This window comes from Macaca fascicularis, chromosome 2 (genome assembly GCF_037993035.2).
Source record: "Macaca fascicularis isolate 582-1 chromosome 2, T2T-MFA8v1.1".
In the NCBI taxonomy this organism is placed as follows: Eukaryota; Metazoa; Chordata; class Mammalia; order Primates; family Cercopithecidae; genus Macaca; species Macaca fascicularis.
Window position 1 is genome coordinate 104,604,815 of NC_088376.1, and position 17,712 is coordinate 104,622,526.

The 17,712-nt window shown below is 38.9% G+C and overlaps 1 protein-coding gene across 16 annotated transcripts in view; it reads right to left on the minus strand.

Annotated features, from left to right (window-relative positions):
* Nucleotides 1-17,712, minus strand: part of ULK4 (unc-51 like kinase 4) — a 701,729-nt gene that overhangs the window by 511,868 nt on the left and 172,149 nt on the right. For 15 of the 16 annotated variants that reach the window (XR_012431020.1, XM_074031785.1, XM_074031786.1 and 12 more), the window contains one exon: nt 9,996-10,178. Coding sequence is in view for 15 of the 16 variants with exons in the window: in XM_074031785.1 (XP_073887886.1) it covers nt 9,996-10,178 (183 nt within the window). In the remaining variant the exon portion in view is untranslated. The remainder of the gene's footprint in view (nt 1-9,995; nt 10,179-17,712) is intronic. The other variant, XM_065540409.2, reaches the window with a different exon arrangement.

The following is a 17,712-nucleotide window of genomic DNA, read 5'->3' on the forward strand; positions in this document are numbered from 1 at the left end:
CATACACCCTCCCAAGACTAAACCAGGAAGAAGTTGAATCCCTGAATAGACCAATAACAGCTTCTGAAATTGAGGCAATAATTAATAGCCTAGCAACCAAAACAGTCCAGGACCAGATGGATTCACAGCTGAATTCTACCAGAGGTACAATGAGGAGCTGGTTCCATTCCTTCCGAAACTATTCCAATCAACAGAAAAAGAGGGAATCCTCCCTAACTCATTTTACGAGGTCAGCATCATCCTGATACCAAAGCGTGGCAAAGACATAACAAAGAAAGAGAATTTTAGACCAATATCCCTGATGAACATCAATGCAAAAATCCTCAGTGAAATACCGGCAAACCGAATCCAGCAGCACATCAAAAAGCTTATCTGCCACAATCAAGTTGGCTTCATCCCTGGGATGCAAGGCTGGTTCAACATATGCAAATCAATAAATATAATCCATCATACAAACAGAACCAAAGACAAAAACCACATGATTATCTCAATAGAAGCAGAAAAGGCCTTTGACAAAATTCAACAGCCCTTCAAGCTAAAAACTCTCAATAAACTAGGCACTGATGGGATGTATCTCAAAATAATAAGAGCTATTTATGACAAACCCACAGCCAATATCATACTGAATGGGCAAAAACTGGAAGCATTCCCTTTGAAAACTGGCATAAGACAGGGATGCCCTTTCTCACCGCTCCGATTCAACATAGAGCTGGAAGTTCTGGCCAGGGCAATCAGGCAAGAGAAAGAAATAAAGTATATTCAATTAGGAAAAGAGGAAGTCAAATTGTCCCTGTTTGCAGATGACATTATTGTATGTTTGGAAAAATCCATCGTCTCAATCCAAAATCTCCTTAAGCTGATAAACTACTTCAGCAAAGTCTCAGGATACAAAATCAATGTACAAAAATCACAAGCATTCCTATACACCAATAACAGACAGACGGACAGCCAAATCATGAGTGAACTCCCAATTACAACTGCTTCAAAGAGAATAAAATACCTAGGAATCCAACTTACAAGGGATGTCAAGGACCTCTTCAAGGAGAACTACAAACCACTGCTCAGCGAAATAAAAGAAGATACAAACAAACGGGAGAACATTCCATGCCCATGGATAGGAACAATCAATATTGTGAAAATGGCCATACTGCCCAAAGTAATGTGTAGATTCAATGCCATCCACATCAAGCTACCAATGACTTTCTTCACAGAATTGGAAAAAACTACTTTAAAGTTCATATGGAACCAAAAAAGAGCCCACATTGCCAAGATAATCCTAAGCCAAAAGAACAAAGCTGGAGGCATCACGCTACCTGACTTCAAACTATACTACAAGGCTACAGTAACCAAAGCAGCATGGTACTGGTACCAAAACAGAGATATAGACCAATGGAACAGAATAGGGCCCTCGGAAGTAATATCACACATCTACAACCATCTGATCTTCGACAAACATGACAAAAACAAGAAATAGGAAAAGGATTCCCTATTTAATAAATGGTGCTGGGAAAACTGGCTAGCCATAAGTAGAAAGTTGAAACTGGATCCCTTCCCTACACCTTATACAAAAATAAATTCAAGATGGATTAAAGACTTAAATGGTAGACCTAAACCCATAAAAACTGTAGAAGAAAACCTAGCCAATACCATTCAAGCCATAGGCATGGGCAAGGACTTCATGACTAAAACACCAAAAGCAATGGCAACAAAAGCCAAAATTGACAAATGGGATCTAATTAAACTAAAGAGCTTCTGCACAGCAACAGAAACTACCATCAGTGTGACCAGGCAACCTACAGAATGAGAGAAAATTTTTACAATCTACCCATCTGACAAAGGGCTAATATCCAGAATCTACAAAGAACTTAAACAAATTTACAAGAAAAAATCAAACAACCCCATCAAAAAGTGGGCAAAGGATTTATGCAGCCAACAGACACATGAAAAAATGCTCATCATCAATGGTCATCAGAGAAATGCAAATCAAAACCACAATGAGATACCATCTCACACCAGTTAGAATGGCGATCACTACAAAGTCAGGAAACAACAGGTGCTGGAGAGGATGTGGAGAAATAGGAACACTTTTACACTGTTGGTGGCACTGTAGACTAGTTCAACCATCGTGGAGGACAGTGTGGCGATTCCTCAAGGATCTAGAACTAGAAATACCATTTGACCCAGCCATCCCATTACTGGGTATATACCCAAAGGATTATAAATCATGCTACTATAAAGACACATGCACACGTATGCTTATTGTGGCACTATTCACAATAGCAAAGACTTGGAACCAACCCAAATGTCCATCAATGATAGACTAGATTAAGAAAATGTGGCACACATAAACCATGGAATACCATGCTGCCATAAAAAAGGATGAGTTCATGTACTTTGTAGGGACATGGATGAAGCTGGAAACCATCATTCTCAGCAAACTATCACAAGGACAAAAAACCAAACACCGCATGTTCTCACTCATAGATGGGTATTGAACAAGGAAAACGCGTGGCCACAGGGTGGGGAACATCACATACTGGGGCCTGCCGGGGAGTGGGGGGAGGGGGGAAGGATAGCATTAGGAGATATACCTAATGTAAATGACGAGTTAAGGGGTGCAGCACACAACATGGCACATGTATACATATGTAACAAACCTGCATGTTTACACATGTACCCTAGAACTTAAAGTAAAATAATAAAAAGAAAAAAAAACTACCATGTTACAGCCTGGCGCAGTGGCTCACGCCTGTAATCCCAGCACTTTGGGAGGCCGAGGCAGGCGGATCACAAGGTCAGGAGATCGAGACCATCCTGGCTAACACGGTGAAACCCCGTCTCTACTAAAAATACAAAAACAAAAAATTAGCCTGGTGTGGTGGCGGGTGCCTGTAGTCCCAGCTACTTGGGAGGCTGAGGCAGGAGAATGGCATAAACCCAGGAGGTGGAGCTTGCAGTGAGCCGAGATTGCGCCACTGCACTCCACGCTGGGCGACAGAGCAAGACTCCATCTCAAAAAAAAAAAAAACTTTTTAAGAAATGAGGCTAATCCAGCAACTTTATTTAAAAGTTTATCTTAAGGGAATAATTAAGGATGTCCATACAAAAGGATTTAGCCATGAGAATGTTCTCCCTGGCAAATCAATAGAAATTATTAAATGTACAAAAGGGAACTGTTGGAATAAATTGTAATATCTTCATATGATCGTATATCGTAACCTTTTAAAATGATATTGAATAGTTGCATAAATTGACTTAAACACACATTCGTAACACATCACTGAATAGGAGAAATATGTGCCAGCAAAGAACATAGAGTCGGTCCAATTTCTACAAAAAAAAAAGACTCTAATAGCATGAGAGCAGGGAAGGGGGAAATATGTCAACGTATACATGTGTATATGTATATATATGCATAGCAAGTATGAACTTGAAAGGATATATATCAAATTTTTTACAGTGATTACCTCAGAGAGATAAATGTTTAACTTTGGTCTTTGGTGTTCTGTATTCCACATATTCTGAATTTTCTTTTTTTATTTAAATAGAGATGGAATCTTAGCCAGGAGCAGTGGCTCACACCTGTAATCCCAGCACTTTGGGAGGCTGAGGAGGGCAGACTGCTTGAGGCCAGGAGTTCAAGACCAGTCTGGCCAACATGGCAAAACTCTGTCTCTATTAAAAATACAAAAATTAGCCAGATGCAGTGGCTCATGCCTATAACCCCAGCTGCTTGGGGGGCTGAGATATGAGAATTGCTTGAACCAGGAGGCGGAGGTTGCAGTGAGTTGAGATCATGCCACTGCACTCCAGCCTAGGCAACAGACCAAGACTGTCTCAAAAAAAAAAAAAAAAGAGAGAGAGAGAGAGAGAGAGAGAGAGATGGGGTCTCACCATGTTGTCCAGGCAGGCCTTGAACTCCTAGGTCCATGCAATCCTCCAGTCACAGCCTCCCAAGTAATTGGGGCTGCAGGTGCATACCACTGTGCCCAGCTTGAATTTCTATACTACTCATACGAATCCTAACATTTGTCACTATACAGTCTGATAACAATTAAAGTACATTAGCATTGACTACTTTAAGTTTTTAGATATTATAATTATAGAAAATCGTAATGAGCTCATCCAACATATTTCTCCCCAATAAACATCAGGAAACAACCATGAACTCTCAAACTCCTCCAGCCTTGAAAATGAAATATTTGCAGGAAACATTAACAGCTTGGAAGTACCAGAAAAATGACTACAAAGTAAACTAGAAAAATAAAAGAGTTTGGAGTACAAGGATTAGTAAATAAACTCATACCTAACCTACAAGGTTCTTTCTTCTACTTGATCAGGTCTTCCAGAAGCTTCTTGGTCAGTCATTCAAGCATCTCAATTATAAAAAGGTAATCAATTCCCTATATCTAGCAGTGATTCAAGAATCATATATAAAGTACCATCTGCCAATAGTTCAAAAAGTTTCCTATTGGCCAGGCATGGTGGCTCACGCCTATAATCCCAGCACTTTGGGAGGCCGAGGCAGGTAGATCATCTGAGGTTGGGAGTTCGAGACCAGCCTGACCAACATAGAGAAACCCCATCTCTACTAAAAACACAAAATCAGCTGGGCATGGTGGTGCATGCCTTTAATCCCAGCTACTCAGGAGTCTGAGGCAGGAGAATTGCTTGAACCCGGGAGGCGGAGGTTGCGATGAGCCAAGATCGCTCCATTGCACTCCAGCCTGGAAATCAAGTGAAACTCCATCTCAAAAAAAAAAAAAAAAGTTTCCTATTAAGTGTTTAGGGGAAAAAAATGGAAAAAGGTGGTTTGTCACTTTGATTTTTAATCAAAAGTCCCCTCTCATTCTGGTTATGACTGTTCACTTTTTACATCACAGTGTATGGAACTAACACTTGTTTTGGATAAAGGAACCTTCTTCTATTAAGCACATCCATGGGCAAGCAAATCATTTTAAAGATGATGACACAAAATAAATCAAGCGCTCATGATGCAAATGGCTACTCATCCAAATAGCTGCTAAATAATAACCATCTAAGGACACTGACACCCAAGTAGCTAACGCAGATGACAGTGTGAACTGAACAAGTTCCTTCAATACATAAATATCCACTCAAGAAAATGTGTATGATTCAGAAGAGAATAGACTCTACCACCTAGTTAGTTTAAGATGAAAACCTGGCTACAGTTACAAATTTCAAATGGAGAATCAGAGATTAATTATGAACTACAAATAACTATGAAAACATGAAGTATACTGATAATTAAATAACGTTAAACTCTAGGTTTTATTATAAGAAAATACAGCATGTGGCTTAAACGATTACTGGCTAAATTACAAGTAAATGGTACCCACATAATCAACTTTTCCAGAGAACAATCTAGCAACATTAATGCAGCGCCTTACAAATGTATGTAACACTTGAGGTAATCTATTAGAGGTGAACACAAAGATGTAGATAACAGGGTGTTCATCGTATCATGATGAGTAGCAACCAAAAAACAGGAGCCAAACAGTTCAATAGTGGAGGAAGAGTTAAATTATTGGTGCATCACAAAATAAATCATATAACAAGTTTTTTTAATGTCCCTGAGGAATATTTAATGACACAGTAAAACACCCATGAAAATAGCAAGAAAAATCAATACAATTTTATTTTAACTTGGTAAATGTGTGCATAAAATGCATAGACACAGACAGAAAACTAAAAAGAGATAAACCAACATGTTAACAATAATTATATCTGGGTAGTGAGATTCCAGCTGATTTTGTTTTCTTCTTTAGAGTCTTCTAAGTTTTCTGTAGCAAACAGTAATTTCTTTTATTTAAAAGGAAGGGAATGAACTCTTTTGGAGGCTGGGTTTCCATCGTAAAAGACCATAATATATGAGCATCAATCCCGCTAAAAAACAACACATAGAATTCCTTCTCCCTGTTCAACAGGAAGCAACTTTGTATTTGCTCCTGGGTCTCTCCCTCTTCCACTCATTCTAACCTATCAATAATAAGGCTGGTAAATCTGCACCTCAAACATACATGTACAGACATGTATAGACAAAGACACTCACTTTTCTTTAAGTAACATGAAGACAATGATCATTGCGCTAAAACCCCTTAGGAAGGCCAATATCATGACCCTACCTGAGCTGGGTCTTCTTCCAGCTGCCCAGATTCTTCCGTGTCCCTTCCTCCCCTGCTGGCTGTGCTCCAACCTTGCTGACCTTCTTTCTCTTCCCACATCTCCCTAAGATCTCTCACACTTCATGAAGGCTGAACCACAAAGTTCTGCCCCTAGATCTTCACATTCCTAGCTCTTTCTTATCATCCAAGGCCAGAATGCACCTTCTCAGAGAGGTCTCCCCTGACTGTTCTCCGTCCCAACCTAGGCTAATAATGTCTGGCTCCACTCTACCTGGACACTGCCCCTAACAGTCACTCTATCACATATCCTGTTCTATGTTCTTCAGCACACTAAAACCATCCCAAATTACTGTGTTTTCTTGTTTATTATCAGCCCCTCCTGTTAGGGCATAAGCACTTATATCTAGCACTTATACATTCCAAGAACTTGACAAAATTACTCAACACACTGTCTCATCTGTGAAAGACCCAGAGTTGAAAATCATTTGGCCCAAAGTAAATGTTCAGGGCTAGGCATGGTGGCTCACACCTGTAATCCCAGCACCTTGGGAGGCTGAAACGGGGGATCGCTTGAATCCAGGAGTTCAAGACCAGCCTGGGCAACATAGTAAGACCCCATGTGTATAAAAAAATACAAAAATGAGCCAGATGTGGCGGTGTACGCCTGTAATCCCAGCCACTGGGGAGGCTGAGGTGGTCACCTGAGTCCAGAAGGCCAAGGCTACAATGAGCCAAGATCACACCACTGTACTCCAGTCTGGACAACCAGAGTGAGACCCTATCTCAAGAAAAAAAAAAAACAAAAAAAAGCAAATGTTCAATATACTGTAATTTTTTTAAATTTTGTTAATATTTTTATTAAAATAGAACCTTGCATTCTAAATAAAAATTCATTGTACATTTTTGAGGGTGTCACAGATACATTTAAAAAACTACAAGATGAGAGAGAAGATGCACTTCTCCCTATTCCTACCACTAAGTACAGCCAAAAACCCTGGACAGTATATAGAAAACAAATATGACAGATACATGGAAAGAAGGCAGAAGACCACCTAGAGACCTTGAAACCTGAGGATCAATACAGCAATGCATTCATTGAGTTGTCTTTTTGCTTCTTATATCCCAGATTGGGTGTTGAAAAATCCAAGAGCCTAGAAACACCAACAGGTATACATACACAAACACACAAGAAAAAACAGCTCTCTCAAACCAAAGGACCAAGAGAGGGGCAGCCTGGCAAGACAGAAAATTTTTAGAAAATAGCTACTCTACTTCAGCCAAGCACCATGGAGAAACCACACCAGCAAAGAGCAAGTAGGGAGCCTAGACTTCCAACCTCATGTGACCATGGCAAGGTGCCCCAACATTATCCCCTGCCAGAGTGGTGTCACAAAAGACCAAGCAAGGAGCTGGGGCTTTCATCCCAACCAAACGATAGAGAGTCTTCCATCATGCTGCACAATGTTTCCCCAGTGATGAGGCATCCGTTCCACTCCACCAGTATCAGTGGAGGCAATAATGAGGATCCTTCCCCCTCAGCAGCCAGGGTAGCATCAGAGGAGTCCTGGTGGAAAGCCTGGCCTCGCACTCTCACCCAGCAGTAATGAGGAGCTCTTCTACCTCCTGAGGTGACAAAAGCAGTCCACTGGGGATCTGTGCTTCCATCCCAACCCAGCAACATCAATGTAGCACCCTTCTTCCCCCTGCCAATTCAGTGTCAGAGGTACTCTAAAACAGAAGATTCAAATAAAATCCACCACCACCCAAAATATTTCTTGTGTATAGAGTTTCAGTTTTGCAGGATAAAAAGGTTCTGGAGCTCTGTTTCACAACAATGTGAATATATTTAATAATACTGAACTGTACACTTAAAAATGGTTAAAATGATAAATTCTGTTATGTGTTATCTACCACAATAAAAACTTTTTTTAATGTACCAATAGTAATCAAAAGTAAAAGACCGCTTATCATTCCATGCAATTGCTCATTTCCTTAAGACATGTGGAATAGTGTTATATATGATTAATAATTAAAATTATATTAATATACAACCTATTTTACTGCTTTTGTGAAATACTATATTTGAAACTCAATCAATCCATGCCTGTGCTGAGGGTAAAACACACACACACACACACACACCCACACACACAAATTCTTCTAAAACTCTCAGCCTTTCTAACCATGGATTACATGGTAAAATTATTCAAGTATTACTTTTTCTGATATAATGATAAGAACATTTAATGAGTGAAAATTTAATAGCAAAAACGAGACACATAGATTTGTTAGAAAAAAATACTTTCTCTGAGGCACAAATTTCTTAGCAGAATCTAAATCAGAATAATTAAAGACAAGAAGTGGTTTACCTCTATTTGGACTTCCACAGATCAAGTTTACTATGTAAATCTGAGGGTTACTCATAATAGTTACTGAAATTTTAAGTTTTATCATAAAAACCAAAATGTGTTTCATTTAAAGCAGAAGAACCACGGTAAACAGTGTATTTAAGTGGTTCCATTCCACACTTCTAAGCAGTGTTACCTTCACACGTTTTGCAAAACTCTGAATTGAAAGGTACACCTCTCTACCTCTTATAGAAAAAAAGACCTGTAATCTCAGCACTTTGGGAGGCCAAGGCAGGCTGATCACAAGGTCAGGAGATCAAGACCATCCTGGCTAACACGGTGAAACCCCATCTCTATTAAATATACAAAAACAAAAAATTAGCCAGGCTTGGTGGCGAGCGCCTGTGGTCCCAGCTACTTGGGAGGCTGAGGCAGAAGAATGGCGTGAACCCAGGAGGCAGAGCTTGCAGTGAGCCGAGATTGCGCCACACTGCACTCCAGCCTGGGCAACAGAGCGAGACTTCACCTCAAAAAAAAAAAAAAAGAAAAAAGAATGACTGGTTGAAATAATGCTGCACACTACATTCTCCTCATGAGAATTCACAATCACAATACACATTAGCATATTAAAAACTGGGAAAAATTGTACAACTGAAAATATTTCTAAGTTACACTCATTGCTTTCCAAATTTATATATAGCCAGACCTACTTTATTTTTTACCTGTTAACACATCATCAAACACTAATATTCTCAGGCAGAACTTCTCAAACCATAAAGTTCAAACAAATCACCTAGAGATCTCACTAAAATGTAGATTCTGATTCAGCAGGTCTGCATGGGGCCTAAGAGTCTACATTTCCAACATGCTTCTAGGTGATGTCAACGCTGCTGGTCCAGGGATCACCCTTTAGCAATGAGCTAGAGAAGACACTTCGAGAAACGCTACTAGAGAGACCTGTTTATCACTATACAGTTCGGTGATATGAATTTAATACTTACAAACTCTACTGTATATACAATAAAGGCATATAAAGGACTAGAAGAGGATAGGTTAAAAACAGAATGGGGGCTCTATAATTTTGACTGGCAGGGTATTACAAGGAAAGGAATAAAAATAGGACAGCGTAAGCAGAAAACTATAAAGGGACTCCTCCCCCTAAAAAAGGCAAAGGATATGGGAGAAAGAGATGGAAGCTGGAGTTGGTGAGGCATAAGAAATGCCAGTACATAGGAAGCACTGAGACATTTTCTAGTTTAACATTACCAAAATGGGACAAGCAGACAGAAGCCACTTAAAGAATTTCTATTTTAATCACTAAAAGGCTCTTATAACATGTTCGGATGAACACTCTGTGGTACAAAGGTTTGGCAAAGTTCAAAAAGGCCTCTTGGGATGAAAAATGAATTCTACAAACACGACATTACTTGCAGAACCACTAAAATTGCAGAAGAAAACAACAATTTTTAATGTAGAGTAACAGGTAAAACCTAAGTCAAACCTTTTCTTGGATTAGTCTTTGAAGATGAATCCCACAGGACAACATGGCAGTGAATAAGGTCAACATGTACTGCTGAACTTTGCAGATGGCAGAGGCCAGGGAGTTTATTACTGAGTTCAGTCCCACCTTTTCAATAACATTCTGGAAGGCAGTAGGAGAATGGCGAGTGATTCTACACAAGGCCTACAAAGACAAGAGAACAGATCTGTCAGGCAACTCCAAGTGCATCAATCATTCCCCTGAAAGGTAACACAGGCTTCTGTGTCAAGGAGTAGAAGGTGCTTACTTGGCTCTCTTATTACATATTTTGGCACAAGAAAGTTGGAAATTTTCAACAAACTTAAAAATAAAACAATCTGGCTGCCAATAAAAGCTAAAGTTGTTTTAAAACACTAGAGACTACTGTAGCAATAACCATTAAATTGATAAATCCATAAACCTATATAGAAAAATTTCCCTTTAATTAATAAAACACATTATCAAATACCTTCAGATAATGAACTAAGTGCTGAAAAACAGTGGTAAAAGTGAATATCTGGCATTTATTGTTTACAATGTGAGGAACACTATCTGTAAATATCTGAAGATTATTTAATTCTTCTAACAAATATGAGAAAGGTAGTTTATTATCTTCATTTTATAGATGATAAAACTAAAGCATACAGTAGTTAAGTAACTTGCTGAGAGGCATATAGCTAGTAAGTAGCAAAGCAGGGAATTAAACTGATGTAATCAGACCCCAGACTGTTCCTAAATTGCTCTCAGACTATTAGACATGAAACTTAAAATCAGCTAACAGAATGTATTAAGTATTGGAATAGAAGTGGGCTCAATTAATTGTGCTTGGAAAGGAAGAAAAAGTCAATAAAAGGTATATAAATAAGATGACGCTGAGCCAGTTTTTGAAGGGTAGATGGGAAATAGGTGAACAAGTGAGTTAAAAAGAAATTCAAGCTTGAGAGAACAGAACAAGTATTCACATGGAGACATAAACATGTAAGGTGTCTGATGCAATTAGAACATTTATCAAGTGCAGAAAAAGAAGTACACAGTAGGAAAGAAGAAAACCTTATGATCTATCTAGAAAAGCAGGCTGGAGCCAGAGTTGGTCAACAAAGCTAGGAACTTAAAAATTTATGCCATAAGGAAAGGGAAGGTCTTGAAAGGTTTTAAGGAAAAGAAAGACATGATGATATTCCGTGTGTACATGAGAGACTCCAAAGAGAGAAATAAGCTTAAGCTAGGAATAGTTTTATAAAAACACTCATTATAATATCATATAAGCTCTCTCTCCCTGATTTATATTTTAAACAGATTTATAACCTTGATTAATAACAAAAAGATCAAATATAAAACAAACAAATAATGATGTCAAAAGGAGGGACAGGAGGGAGGGAGATATAAAAAAGATACAAGACTTTGAAAACTATTTCCATTTTCTTAATCATCTTAGAAAAAAATTAAAAACCTTTTTCTCTCCAAGAATAAATTTCCTTTAAATGTCATTCAGTAGAGACGGGGTTTCACCGTGTTAGCCAGGATGGTCTCAATCTCCTGACCTCAGATGATCTGCCCACCTCAGCCTCCCAAAGTACTGGGATTACAGGTGTGAGCCACTGCATCCAGCTCCAATCTTTATGAAAATGCCAAGATGACTTTATTATAGCCAGAAAGGAAAAGGTAAATATAACTCACGACAAGGAAGGACTTTTTTCCAGATGCTTCCTCTTGAGGGCAGGACTGAGAGGTGGGAGGTAGGAATGGGGCCACAAAGAACCTTCGATCTTTCACGTTTATACCATTCAAATTTTTCCAGTAAATGCATATTACTTTATAGTAATATTTAAAGTTGCACTCCAATGCCAATGACTATATTAGATACTTTTTAACTTGTATTGAAATAAACATTTATGGGAGATTTTTTAATTAATAACGTATACATTTACTGCCATTTCTGAAATAAACAAGTAAATATATACACTGAAAAAATGAGCATTTGTAGAGCACGAACTATATACTTCTCCCTAAAAACAAGTCCCTTTCCTTGTGGAACTATCATATGAAACACCTATAAAATTCTACAAACACCTATAGAATTAATAATCACTGACTCCATTTCAAACATATACCAGGGATTTTTATTCATTTAGAGATATCCATATCAGAATGACATGCAATCAAATAATTAAACTCTGCTTTGGGCATTTTTCAAATAACTTTTCAGTGTGTCCTCTTTCTTTCAAAAAAGCTACAGATGGGTAAATTAGATATGGTTTAGAAAATACGAAACTAGGGTTCTTCAAATCTAAACTCCAAATTGCATGAGTTTTGGTAGAAAAGTATTAATAGTAGTAATATCTGAAAAAAGGAATATTAAAAATGAATTCACTTTATTTTTTTATCTGTGTTCATGTAACACAATAGAAAAATGAATTCCATTCTAAAAATCTGGTTATAATTTTAAAATTTTGAGAGGTAGGGGTGTGTGTATGTGTGTGTGTATAAAAAGCATTCTTTAATTAAAAAATAAAAATTGTGAAAGTTTTAAAAATGAATCTAAAATTGCTGTTTATGAAATCAAAACAGTATTGTTTAATTATTTTCCTAATCCAAGTATTTTTTTTTAAAAAAGATCATTTGAAGTGATGTCGCTAAAGATCAGAATTTTTCTAGCAAATTAGGATTCTCTCAGCAATGACTTCAACACAGCAAAACAATAAGTCTCATTAGCACTATAACAATTCTTGGAGGAGCTGGCACTGCAAAACCGACTTTCCACTGATATAAAATCCCTACCCAGTTATGATGGGGAAATGTCTTAATAAAAGATTTTCCCAGACTACTTCTGGACAAATGGAATGGGTCTTCTTCAGAATGCCGTGCAACAGCCTAACAGACTTTCCGTTTTGAAAAGCTCATGCAGAAAATACTCTAATTCACTTCTAAATATCAAACTCGGTTGAAGGCTTCTGAGCAACTGAGAAGATGCACAGAGCCTTACCAGCACACTAGTACTTGTATTTTCTGAATCAAAAAAAAAGAAATCAAATCAAATCTGATCTTCAGTGATGTGATTTTTAAACATTTACTTATTAAAATAGAGTCTGGTCGGGCACAGAGGCTCATGCCTGCAATTCCAGAACTCAGGGAGACTGAGGCAGGCAGATCACAAGGTCAGGAGTTCGAGGCCAGCCTGGCCAACAAGGTGAAACCCCATCTCTACTAAAAATACAAAAATTAGCCTAGCCTGCTAGCGGGTGCCTGTAATCCCAATTACTCGGGAGGCTGACACAGGAGAATTACTTGAAACCGGAAGGTGGAAGTTGCAATGAGCCAAGATCATGCCACTGCACTCTAGCCTAGGCAACAAGAGTAAAACTCCATCTCAAGAAAAAAAAAAGACTCTGAGATTATATTTTTAAATTGGAAAAAAATTGTTCCAGTTCAAAATTCACTTCAAAATTTACTTCGAAAAGAACATTTAGTGTTACCTCCAGAATTTGAATTTTCTTAGTCTGTTCAATAAAAGCAGTTTCCAAGAAACACACTCACTCAAAATTGAAGGCTGCATATCTGTTAGAAACATATGAGCAGAATCGCCAAGGAAGAAAACGTTTAAGAACCATTTCTTTTTGGTATTTCAAATGATTTTTTGATGTCATATGAAATTACCCTGGGAGGTTTTTCAAACTACACACACTCTTATCTGACCCCTGAGAGATCTTAAGATATATCAGAATAGGGGCAGGGGGTGGACAGAGAAGAGGAAGTAGTCAATGTTGCTTGAAAAGCTCCCCTCCAACCCCAGTGAGAACCACTATCCTGCATACTTCTTCACTTTTTGACACCTTTTCATCTCAGCACTTCAGTAATTATGATTACTTTAGCTACCTCTCTCATAGGAGCCACTGTACTCAATCCAACTCTACAGGTTTCTCTGGTTCTCACTATGGTCCCTATAGAGATTTTCCCTATAATCCCAACAAGTCTAAGAATCACTTTTATCTATTCAACACATTCCCCAAGTCAGGTCCACTCCTTCCAACTACCAATACCTACCAATGCTGCCACTCCTGAGTGGAAAGGACAAGTTAGTTATATTTTACTCTAAGCCACACTGGTGTATTTTAAGAGCTGCAAGGACTAGGGCAGTGGTTCTTAAATATCAGCAGGCAAAATCACCTGGAAGCATGTTGAAATAGAGATTACTGGCCTCTCCCCACAGGGGACTCTTGTTCAGTAAGTCTGAGTTTGGGCCCAATAAACAACACTTCTATCAAGTTCCCAGGAAATGTTAATGTTGCTGGTGTGGAGAGAACACACTGGTGTAGAACAATCTATGGAGCCAAGAGATTGTTAGGAGAAATAGGTCAGAAAATCACTGACAGGCAGGAAATCCAGATGGTTACAAGTGGAACAACGTGTACAGGTTGCTCCCTCAGCACTAAGCCATGCTATACTCCACCTGCTCATTCATTCATCTGATTAGCAGATATCTACTCAGCACCTACCACGTGCCCAGAAAAGGAACAACAGGACTTCTGTCTTCCTAGAACTTACACTAATGAAAAAAACTGTGCATGAGGCCAGATGCGGTGGCTCACGCCTGTAATTCCAGCACTTTGGGAGGCAGAGGCAGGTGGATCACATGGTCAGGAGTTCGAAACCACCCTGACCAACATGGTGAAACCCTGTCTCTACTAAAAATACAAAAATCAGCCAAGCATGGTGGTGCACACCTGTAATCTGAGCTACTCAGGAGGCTGAGTCAGGAGAATTGCTTGAATCCAGGAGGCAGAGGTTGCAGTAAGCTGAGATCACACCACTGCACTCCAGCCTGGGTGACAGAGCGAGACTCTGTCTCCAAAAAAAAAAAAAAAAAACACTGTGTATAAATACATTAAATAAATAAAGCTGTGTTCATTAGAGGGGACAGAGCAGAGTCAGGGAGGTCCTAATTGAGGAGGTGACACTTAAGGTGAGATCTGAAATAAGGAACTGGCGATGTAAAAACCAGCAGAGAACATCCAAGCAAAGGAAACAGCAAGGGGGGAAGGTCTTGAGGCAGAAAAATGCTTGGAAATCCTAGGAAATGTCTGAAGGTAAGTTTGGAGACAGAGTGAGGGAGGGAATGAGTGTTACGAGATGGAACCGAAGAGGTAGGCAAGCACCAAATCATGCAAGATATTGAAGATCATGTTAAGAATTCTGACCTGTATCACCAAATGTATCCTCCAAGACATGCTCCTGAGAGGTAAATAGCGAAAAAGACCTTAAGAAGGAGATTCAGCTCTGTAAGCCATTCCAGAGAGGAGGCAGTTGTCATTCCTTGCCAGGAATGTGTGTGAATTATCTTCCAAATGCATATTCTCAGTTCCTATATCCTCAGTCTTTAATAAATCCTCATGTAAATCTGTTAACCATGCAGGTGCAATTTTTTTTCTTAAGATTATGATGTTAGAGTAACTGTATAACAATCTCATGCCGTTCCCCACCTGCCTTTTATTATTAGCAGGAATTTTATGGCCAATTCCTCTTTGTCTCCCAGTAAAGAGGGGAGTTTAATCTTATTAACCTCTGCCCTCTATTCACATGTAGGGCAGGATGCTCCCTCTTAATCTTTGCGAGAAAAATCTTAACTTGCTATCAACAGGCCTGGTATCAAACAGAAAGAGATAAATAAAACATAGTCTTAGATTTCAAGGAGTTTAACATGTATGACATTATAATAAAATAAACGTAACTAATTTACTAAGCAAAATTGCTGCTTTTAACATTAATATTACCTTAAAGCAGTCATCAATTTTCAACTTCTACCTAGTACTATGAATAAAGTATTATTAACCCTTCCAAAAAATTGAAAGCTTTGAAAAGTTTAAGCATGTAAGAAGAGGAGATATGATTTTATGAAGTTCATTTTGTGTGGAGAATCAAGTTGGTGGAGCCTAAAACTGGACTTCGGAAGACCATTTAGAAAGCTACTCCAGGTGAGAGATGGTCGTGGCCTGGATTATGGAAGTAGCCATACAGCTGCAGAGAGATGTGGGCAGATCTGAGAGATGCTGATGAGTTAGAATCATAGGACAGGTTGACCAGCTGGTTGTAAACAATAAAGTGGAAGAACTTAAGGGAAAGGAAAGTATCAAAGAGGACTTCTAGCCCTTTGCTTTCTTAATACTCCTTCCTAATCTTCCCACCCAGTATCCATATGGCAGTCTGAGAAAGGAGGTCAACAAGGGAAAAGAGCGTGCTGAGCTGAGGAGTGCCCAAGGAAGCAGAGTGGTAGCAGCAAGGAAGGGTGGGGTAACATGGAGGAGGCCTCCAGTGTGGAGTCAATGGGAATTGGCTACACTAAGGGGAACAAATGAACTGAATGAACAAATCAGTAAGTATACTGAGAATAATGAGAACCCAGTTTCTCTCTGAGAAGAGATTTACAAACACAGAAAGAAGGAAGACTAGACCAGGCGTGGTGGCTCACGCCTGTAATCCCAGCACTTTGGGAGGTCAAGGTGGGCAGATCACGAGGTCAGGAGTTTGAGACCAGCCTGGCCAACATGGTGAAACGGCCTCTATACTAAAACTACAAAAAAATTAGCTGGATGTGGTGATGCACACTTGTAATCCCAGCTATTCAGGAAGCAGGGTCAGGAGAATCATTTGAACCCAGGAGGTGGAGGTTGCAGTGAGCCGAGATCGCGCAATTGCACTCCAGCCTGGGCAACAGAGCAAGACTCCGTTTTGAGAAAAAAAAAAAGAAAGAGGGAAGACTAGAAAGAATTCTGAGGTATTAAAGTTAAAATATAAATTCATGAGGTTTTTTCCAAATGTGTACATTGACAGACATTTTTAAAATATAAATGTGTATGCATGGGTACATATATTTTATCCAGCTTTGAATACTGAGAAGCAACAATGACACTCCCCAGGGAATGAACACAAAGAGCACCCAGATGTTCGTTTTGAAAAACTTAGGATTTCTTGGAGAAATGACTGATTCCAAGGCTGGCACAGGAAGAGCACAAAAGGAGCCCAGAACGGTACGTAGTATCAGGAGTTAAGGAAGTGCTCAGTGACAGAAATAAGTCCAAGGACACAGAAGTCATCTTGAAAGGATCCCATTGGCCAAATCTGGGATGATTAGAGCACCCAAATAATAAGCAGTAGCAGTAATAGTATCACATTACAACCCATTGAATAAAATCTATATCCACGAGTCCATGCTGATATAAATATGTATATGCACGTTGAAGAAGGGAAAGTGCTTCCTCAAAATAGAATTCCAACTTATATATAAGACTATCAAAATCATTTGCATAGCTAATGATCAATGCAAAAAAAATGGTGTTTACATTTTTAAAGGGTTACTGAAAGCAAAAGAATATGCAACAGAGACTGTTTATGACCTGCAAAACCCAAAATATTTATTATCTGGTCCTTTACAGAAAATATTTGCCAACCTCTGATGTAAAGAGAATGATGCAAAAGGATAATCATCACATAGCAACCACCACAGAGGTATCTGGTACAGTTAACAGTCATCAATGGATGCTATGGAGGTTTACTGAGGAAACACAGACAGACCCAAGCTGGGCCTCACCCCACAAAATAAAAGCTGTGCACTCTAAAAATTGTAAATGACATGAAAAACACAAAGACTGAAGAACTCTGTCAGACTGGAGGAGACTAAAGAGCTATGAAAACAAAATACAGCCGG